The sequence below is a fragment of the Propithecus coquereli genome, unplaced genomic scaffold (genome assembly GCF_000956105.1).
Source record: "Propithecus coquereli isolate 6110/MARCELLA unplaced genomic scaffold, Pcoq_1.0 Scaffold130, whole genome shotgun sequence".
Lineage (NCBI taxonomy): Eukaryota > Metazoa > Chordata > Mammalia > Primates > Indriidae > Propithecus > Propithecus coquereli.
In genome coordinates, this window is record NW_012137192.1 from 2,311,890 (window position 1) to 2,321,679 (window position 9,790).

Sequence of the window (9,790 nt, forward strand, 5' to 3'; positions counted from 1 at the left end):
TGGCCTCCCAGAGTGCTAGGATTACAGGTGTGAGCCACCGCTCCTGGCCGATCCTGCTCAGTTTTCTGAAAGAGTTTTTATAGAATTGGCAGTCTTTCTTAAAACTGATAGAATTTGCCAGTGAACCATATGAGTATGGCTTATTTTCTTCTTGTTTTGAGGGCAGATTTTTTTTTTAATAACAAATTCCATTTCTTTAATGGGTATAGGGCAATTCAGATTTTCTGTCTCATCTTGTAGTTTTGTTAAGTTGTATTTAAGAAATTTGTTTATTTTGTCTAAGTTGTTGAATTTTTTGGCACAAGGTTATTCTAACTTTTAGCTATCTCTCCCCCTAAGAGATAATAAACCCCCCTAGGGCAGAGATTAATGTATTCTTGGCATTAGCATAATACTCTACACCAAAAACAAGTGATAAGAGACTGCTTCCTAGCTTTATCTCTTTCTTCATCCTTAAAATTCTTGATATTTTTGTCTATTTATTATCTTGTATATATTTTAATAATTCCCTTCAGATTTTATGAATAAGAATTTGTTCTTAATTCCATGAAGCACCTTTTGATGTGCAAACATCCCTTTAAATTCAATATTGCTTTCATCGAAATAAGCTTTTAAGCTGTAGTGTATATCAGTTATTCTATTTGTCTTTGCTGTTCTTAGGTATTAGTTACTCTTATATGTGATTTAGTCAGTTTTCATTTTAATTTGGAAATTTATTTTTTCAGTAGAGGACCCTACTTACTGCCCAGCAGAATTATATTTAAAAATATTGCAGTTTTAAAAAAGCAAACTATATCTGTGAATGTGGGAATGATCAAGCAGGCAGTGGTGTATTTGGTCTGAGTCTTTTGCTTAGAAAGGTTATCAAGTAATATTACAAATATGAAGAGAAATGGCACACACAGTAGATTTTTATATTTGAAAGATTGACATGACTGATTTTTAAAAGCTAACAGATCTGATATTTCCTCTCTCACTTTTGCTTGAAACGATTTAGCTAGGCCAGGCGCAGTGGCTCATGCCTGTAATCCCAGCACTTTGGGAGGCCGAGGTGGGAGGATCACTTGAGCCCAGGAGTTCAGGACCAGCCTGGCAACATAGGAAGACTTTGTCTCTACAAAAAATAAAAAATAATTAAAAAAAAAAAGAAAGAAAGAAAGAGATTGAGCTAATACTAAGAGAATAATTTGTAAACTCAAAATCTCTATGTCAGTTACTACTTCCACTATGAAGATTTCTTATCTTTTCGATATATAGTAAATTAGTAGCTTACTGGTCTGTACTTTTATGATATGTTATATATATTTTTATTATAGCATATTTCACCTTATAAATACTTGTTCATCTTTCTTAGAAGATTGTGTACTTCTTGAGAGCAGGAACCATATGTGTTATTTGTTTTTTTTTTAAGCACATGATAAGTATTGGGTAAATACTATGCATTATTATAAAATTAATTAATAAAAATTTAATAAATTAAACAGGCTGATGTATTGGTTTAGTGGAATTAAGAGGATTCTTTTCCTCTCAAACAGCGTGCACTTAAAAAATTTATTGTGCTAACATCCAGCCAAAATGTACCAGTGTTCCTTATTGATCCTTTGATTCTGGAATTGATTAATAAAAACTTTGAACAAGTCAAAAATACTTCTCGTGGCTCCACTTCAGAATGCAAGTTTTTCTGTGTTCCAAGAGACTTCACTGTGTTTGCACTGCAGTATCACCTGTGGAAGAATGAGGTAAGATGTTTTGCTTTCAGATAATGGAATATGTGTCTTTTACAAAATAGTATAGGATTAAACTAGTTTAAGATGTAAAACGTTAAAAATTGTTCTTAAAACTCTTTATAAATTGTATCAGGAATGCTTTCTGTATAAGTAACAGAACACAGTAATTACTAAAGCAAATAGGGGATTTTTTGTGTGTGTGTAACAAGAAGTTAAAAGGTTGGTGGCTGCTATTATAGTATTAGTTCAGCTGCCTACTCATGTCAGGATGTGTAGCTCTGAAATTCTTTCTTCATTTCCCTCATTATCACAAGATAGCTGTCATAGCTCTAGGTATCACATCCATGTTCAAGGCAGGAAGATGAGAGGAAGGATGATAACTTTTTCACTGGGGAGACTCCTAAGTATCAGTATTTGTAGGTCATTTCTATTGGACTGTTTGGTTTTCTCATAGAAAAAGCCTACAAGGCTTATTAAACGATTTTTACGAAGAGTATTTTATAATGTTTTCCCAAATTGAAGTTAATAGAAGTTATAACCTTCCTACACACATAACTTCCCAAATCAGTATGATGTCTTAACTATAATATAATGTAGTAATAAAAGGAAATAATATATATTTCAGTGTGTAAAATGCTCAGGCGTGACTATACTGGAAGACTATTATAATGAAGTTATTCAGATGCTTGTATTTATAAGCAGGATCACAGAATGTGGCAGCTACATATATAAACTCATACTGTCAATGGTATTGTTGTTAGTATTGTGTTTTTCCAAAATAGTGAACAAGTTTCCAACAACAAAAAAGTAAAATTTTCTCTCAGTCGATAATGGCTATTGTATTCCTGGCAAATAACGGCTTGGATAATTTTAAGTTTTTTACTGCGTGATTGTCTGATAGGACATTTGAAATTATGTGATACACAGAGTAGATTTTCGTATTTTGTCTTTTTTTTGGAAACAGGGTCTCGTTCTATGACTCAGGCTGGAGTACAGCAGCACCATCATAGCTCACTGCAGCCTTGCACTCCTGGGCTCAAGTGATTCTCCTTCCTTAGCCTCCTGAGTAGCTAGAACTATAAGCACACACCACCACACCCAGCTAATTTTTTTTATTTTTGTAGAGACAGAGTCTCACTATGTTGCCCAGGCAAGTCTCAAAGTTCTGGGCTCAAGCAGTCCTCCCACGTTGGTCTCCTAAAGTGCTGGGATTACAGGTGTGAGCTACTATGCCCAGCCAAATTTTCATATTTTGGATTGTAGGATGTCTAGTGTTCCTGGCCTAGACCTCTAAATATCAGTTTATCATTATGATAAACCAAAATTATCCCCACAAATTTCTAAAATGCCTGTTGGGTGCAGTCCCACTTGCCTTAAGAACTGCTACTTTAAAAGAAAGAGAATATGCCACAATTGGCAAAACTGATATGACCAGAGTCAGTGGAAGCAAAAATTTGCTTATTTTGCTTTAAGCAAATTATGATGTTCTACAGAGCCCTTGGATAGTCCTCACTAAAACTTGCCCCAAGTTGGCAATAACTAGATCATTGTATCTAATAGCTATAAGCTTTATTTGCATGTGACTTTTCTTTATTAATGTCATTAGCATAAAGTGAACAAACCACTGCCAAGGCAACTGGGAGTAGATTTATGCAGCATAGCCTTGACCTGGGAATTTACTCCACTTGATTAGAACAACTACTTTGTTCTTGACTTTTTTCTCTCTCATAGTTATAAGAAGGCAAATCATGTCATAGTTTTGCCTATTTTGTCTGTCAGTCTTTCTTTCCTCCTACAACCCAAGGTCAGATTCCTCTCAAGGTCTGGCTGGCCTTTTAAATTTTTCCTGAAGTTACCAGTTTATAATGCCTTTCTTTTATTCTGTATAAGAGCGTCTTTCTCTGAATTGGCCACACATCAGAACTTTCCACCTCTTAGGTGTACCAAGAAAGAAAAAGGAAAAGAATTCTACAGTTGATAATTCTAATATAAGGAGAACCAAAATGAAATTGTATTAGCCAGGGTAAGTTACATTAGTTGCTACTATTAATAAAAACAACCCTAAAATTTCATTGACTTAGCACAAGAAAGGAGTATTTGTCTTTATAAAAAATCGGTTTGAATATTTCTGGTCAGGGATATTTCTAGGCAATTTTCCTATAAGCTCAGGGATCCAGCTGTTTCATTTGTGTGGCTTTCCTATGTTAGAGTTCTTTGCTTTCATACGTGCAGATGGAAGAAAGAGGACGTGGAAGATCTTTTGGGATATTGTAAGGCCAGGCCTAGAAGTATAGGATACTTCTGTCACATTCCATTAGCCAGAACACAGTTAAGCTCTACATCCAGAAAGGAGAAGAAACTCGTTATTGGTACTAGTTAGCATTCTCTACTAGAAGTATCACTTTCTTTCATTTAACAATATGAACAACAACAAATATCTGTTGTGTACCTACTGGGTACTACACACTCTATTGATTCCTATGGTTAAGAAACTTGCAGTCTATTAATGGAATTTAATCATTTAAACAATTAAAGATAATATAAATAAATAGTATGATAGAGGTATGTGTGTCTTATGAGAGCATAATGAGGATACAACTAAGTCAAATGACTATATTGAAAGGCAAAATGGTATGAAGAAAGTACTCTTGAAAAATGTTTATGAGTGCTGTGGCTATTGAGAAAAACTTGAAAACACAGCCCTATCATTTAATAACCTTAATACCTAGTATTGCTTCTTAGACCTTTATTTTCCTTAACTATAAGCTAGGCATGATAATATCTTCCTTGCTAACCTTACATAATTTTTGTGGGTATCAAACGAGATAAAGAATGTGAATAAGCTTTGTATACCTTATATAAACTAGAGAGATGGTGTTATGTAATGGAAAGGACCTTGGATTTGGTCCTTATTAGCACAGGCTAGTGCTTGCAGTGGATTTGCACCTTTTTAGTTTTATTTCTTTAGACAGGAAACTTGATTTCTGTGGGTCTGTTTCCTTATCTATATACCTGTGCTTCCTTATAGGATAGATGTCATGTGCAGATTCAGTAATGTATATAAAAGTTCTTTGGAGGTTGTAAATTCCTATTCAGTTGTAAGGTATTCTTAATAATCAATACTATTTAACCATCTATAACACTCGTTGTTGAGATTAGGACTAAAATCTACTATATAGGCTAATCTTACTATGTGAGATTTATACTGTAACTAAGGATGTTAGAAAATGCACTTTGTTTTACATTATGTTTCAGTCTGTTCTAATCATTTGCATTATGATGGGGTTCTAGTATGGTAGTATTTGAGTGTTGGGATATAAACTATGAGATGAAAGAACTACTTTTTTGAAGTACTTTGGAAGATAAAGGTTATTAGAAATTAAATTAAGAATTAGAAGCTGGGCACAGTGGCTCACACCTGTAATCTCAGCTACTCGGGAGGCCAAGGTGGGAGGATCACTTGAGCCCAGGAGCTATGATGGTGCCACTGCACTCCAGCCTGAGCCACAAAGTGAGACCTTGTCTTTATTAAAAAAAAAAAAAGAAGAAGAAGAATTACAAATTTGATTTTAAGTGCTATCCTTTTATAACATTTACTTTGTAGAAACTAACCAAAGAACACTAATATGCACTCTCATTCTAAGGAAGAAATTTGTATTAATTTTTATAAAGAGAGTATTTGGCAGCATCTTCCATGCTACATATTTTCTCTTTTTGTTACTTTACTTTATTCTCCCACCTCTACCTTCTGCTTATCACCCTCATTTAAAAATCTTCTGACAAAGAACAAATTAGTACAAAAGTATGGCTCAATTCCATGTAAGAATCACTTTGGTTTTGCTACTGGTATTTGGTTTTAAATTTTCAAGCTTGATGTTTATCTTTGGTTCTAGGAAGGCTGGTTTCGGATAGCTGAGAATATGGGATTTCAGTGCCTAAAAATTGAGAGCAAAGATCCCCGGCTAGATGGGATAGACTCACTTTCTGGAACTGAAATTCCCCTGCACTATATCTGCAAATTGGCCACTCATGCCATCCACTTGGTGGTCTTTCATGAGAGGAGTGGCAACTACCTCTGGCATGGCCATCTACGACTCAAAAGACACATTGACAGGAAATTTGTTCCTTTTAGAAAGTTACAGTTTGGTCGTTATCCTGGAGCTTTTGACAGGTAAGTTCAGAGTTAAAAGGGGAAATAAGTGTTGTTCAGTCATGAATTCTTGCCCTTTTTTAACATTTAGTATTGAAATCTAATATATAATTCACATAAATGTTCATAGTAACATTGTTCTTAATACCCCCAAATTAGAAGCAACTCAAATGGCCTTTGGCAATAAAAGGATAAGTAAATTTATGCATATGTATTCATACAAGTATTATACAGTGGGAAATAAATGAACTAGAGGTCTATGCAACAGCATGGATGAATCCTACAATGTTGAGTGACACAAGGCACAAAAGAATACAAATATGATTACACTTAAAAAATCCAAACACAAGCTAAATTATGTTCATGGAGGTATTCTTACGTAGTAAAAATATTAAGAAGAATAAGGAAGAGGTATTAGAAAAGACAGGGCAGAGTTTATGTCTAGAAGGAGTGGAGGAGGAGTGATCGGGTAAGGCACAGAACTGCAGGGAAACTGACAAAATTCTATTTCTGTGGTAGAGATTTGGGTGTTTATAATTCATTATTTTGTGTCTTTAAGTTATATGCACTTTCCTGTATATTGTTTAAAATGATGTGCAACAACCTGTTGGCTCACTTGGGCATGATGCTGACTTGAGGTGACAACAGCAGGATACCTGGAGCTCTGGCATTGCTGACATCCATAGGCTATAAATTGGCTGTCAGAACACTAGCAAGTGTACGCCATTCTGGTGCATCCCTAACAGACAGAGGCAACAGAGATTTAGGATTGAGCACTGATAATACCTGTGAAGAGCCAAGGCAAAAACGTGAATATGAACTGAATCTCTACCCCAGATGAGAAAAAACATGAGCAGCCTACTTGTGCAAAAAATGAAAATGCACGTTTTAAGGGTACTCTGGGCCCATTGCTCGAAGTTGATGCAGCATCTTTAAAGTATCCTGTTGCTGTTTCTACCAGTGATGTAGACACTGACCATAAGCTACATTTGAAAGGAGATACAAATTTAATTAGTGTGAATTATCTCGAAGATTGCAGTTTGTGTCCTACTCTTCCCATTGAACATGGATTCCAAAGACAACAGTCTAAGTCAAATAATGTTGAAGAGACTGAAATATGTTGGAAACTAATTCTAATTACAGCTGTGAAATCACCAGAAGAACAACTGGCCTTTCCTAACCATCCTTGGGTAATAATAAGTAGACAGACATTCTGATTACCAGTTTCCATCCTCTCCATTTATAGACACACTAAAGAGCACCACTGAGGATGATGTGTTGACAGGTCAGGTGGTGACAGTAGAGGAGTAGTGCGTGCTAGCAGCAGAGCCACCTGCAATAAGTGAAACCACGGACAGGACAGTGTTAGGAGAGCACAATCTCTTTTCTAGGAAGATAGAAGAGATTTTGAAGCAAAACAATGTTTCGTATGTCAGTAGAATTTCCATACCTATCTTTTCAACACAGAAGATGAAACAGCTTTCTGAGTTCATGTATCCAAAGACTTCCAAAGCTGATGTGCAGGAGTTTATAGAAGGCTTGCATGAGAAGCTAAATACTATTATTGTTAAAGCATCAGCTAAGGCTGGGAATTTGCCGCCTGTCAGTCCTAACAATTCTGGTACTAAGATAGCATTGAATCTTCTGGAAAGGCATGTCATACCAGTTTCCTCAAGTGACTTTGACAATAAACACCTCTTGGAGCCACTTTGTAGTGATGCTTTGAAAGATACCATCTCTTATTAGCAGCATTCCTCTTGAACTTTGAGTTTAACCAAAGTGGAAATGAACCAGCCACATCATGCCACCGAGTTATGGTTACTTCTGATCATACTCTTTCTGGTTAAATTGCCTGGAACCAGTAGAAAAATAAACAGTAAATCGTCCAGTGATGTAAACATTTTTGCCCAACCAACTCTTTCAAATTTTATAAGCCAGTTAGAACCTGAAGTATATAATAGTTTGGTTAAAATCATGAAAGATGTCCTGAAAAAACACTGTGAAATTTTATATTTGTAAAGAAGAAGAGAGTATATTCTGTAAAGAAATAAAGGAATATCTTATCAAATTAGGCAATATCATCCAGAGCAGTTTTTGGAAAGAAGATTAAAATTATATAAACTATTGATTATTATTCAAATGAAGATATGGCAGGTTTCATTCACAATTGTGATACCTGGCATGATGACCAAATTTAAAGAAGCTCCCCTGTGTTTGTTTTGCTGATGTTGATAGCCTAGATGATGTCAAAAATCATTCAATGAATTATTTGTATCTGGCAGTTTTATTATATCTGATGAATCGATTCTAAACCCCGAAGATGTCACAGTTGAGAACCTTAAAATTTTTTTGGCATTCCTTGAAGAACTTAGCATTTCAGAAGGAAAATGGCAATGGAAAGTTCACTGTAAATTTTAGAAAAAAACTAAAGGAACTAGGCAGATTGAATGCCAAAGCTCTAAGTTTGCTGATGCTTCCAAATGTCTATCAGAAGAAACATCTGGTTGAAATTTTGTCATACCACAATTGATTCACAAACTCAAGATACTCCAGAATTGCATTGCCTTATCAGGCTTCAGGCTCAGAACATACAGCATCAACACACAGTCTTTTTAACAGAGAAGAACATCAAGATGTTTTCCAGTTGTACAGGTAATGGAATAGTGGTTGCAATTACTGAAGACTTTATGCAAAACTTGAAAAATCTTGTGTGTTATCACAACTCAGTCACAGAAGAAAACCTGCTGCTTGGTGCTCATGAGACTCTTCGAGTCACAGTCAGATGCTATTTTTTTGTTTTTGTTTTGTTTTGTTCTGTTTTGAGGCAGTCTCACTCTGTGTCCTGGGCTAGAGTGCAGTGGCATCATCAAAGCTCACAGCAACCTCAAACTCCTGGGCTCAAGCGACCCTCCTGCCTCTCAGCCTCCCAAGTAGCTGGGACTATAGGTACACACCACCACACCTGGCTAATTTTTCTATTTTTTGTAGAGATGGGGTCTCGCTCTTGCTTGGGGTCTCATTCTTGCTCAGGCTGGTCTGGAACTCCTGGGCTCAATCGATCCTCCCACCTTGGCCTCCCAGAGTGCAAGGATTATGGGTGTGAGCCACCATGCCCTGCCTCAGATACTGTTTTGACATTAACCCCTTTGGAGTTGGTATTTCTCAGCATTAAATGCTAACACATTTCACAGAAACTTTTAACATCAGATTATCTGGACAGTCACACCTAGTGTGAATGTTGTGACTAAGTGAACTTGTGGCAGAAGACCAAGCTCAAAGGGATTGTGGACATGCAGGCCCTGACACATTATATTGTGTAAGTAGTGTATAATTTTAAAACTTAAACAAATTTTGTATTTCAGTAAAGAAGGACTTTGTTTTTTAAATGTAGCTCTTTTAGAAAATGATGAAAACAACAAAGATATGTCCCTGGATTCAGGGGATGAAATCTCACAAATAAAATAGCAATTTTCATTCAGAAATATTGGCGAAAGAGACCAAAGGATCACGTGGAACAGATCAAAAAACAAATATTCAAATTGAGTTACATTTGTCTCTTGACATGCAAAACAGTTTATTAGAAGATTAGACTTATCAAATTGATTCTGAAGAGAGCTCCTATTGATACAGTATGCTTTGGGGGAGAGAACAGCAATTGAAAAGAACAAGATTCATATAGCAACTTTAAGGTTTATCACAGTCAATTAAATATGTCCCATCAGTTTAGTCATTTTAATGTTCTCATCAGACATTTTGGGGGATACCATATGGCTTTTTATCAAATCAGTGGCAAGAAAACAAGAATTACTTTTTATCTGCTTATACCCGAAGCTTGGATAGAGATAAGTCTCTATCTCAATTAAGTTGGGGAAAAAGTGATTCTTCTAGGCCATATTCAAAAAAGAAATAATTA

The 9,790-nt window shown here is 35.7% G+C and overlaps 1 protein-coding gene and 1 pseudogene across 1 annotated transcript in view; both read left to right on the forward strand.

Annotated features, from left to right (window-relative positions):
• FKTN (fukutin) overlaps nt 1–9,790 on the forward strand; it is a 44,455-nt gene that overhangs the window by 12,658 nt on the left and 22,007 nt on the right. The window contains exons 5-6 of the mRNA XM_012638554.1: nt 1,536–1,739; nt 5,621–5,898. Of these exons, the coding sequence (XP_012494008.1) occupies nt 1,536–1,739; nt 5,621–5,898 (482 nt within the window). The remainder of the gene's footprint in view (nt 1–1,535; nt 1,740–5,620; nt 5,899–9,790) is intronic.
• On the forward strand, nt 6,466–9,787 carry LOC105805579 (annotated as a pseudogene).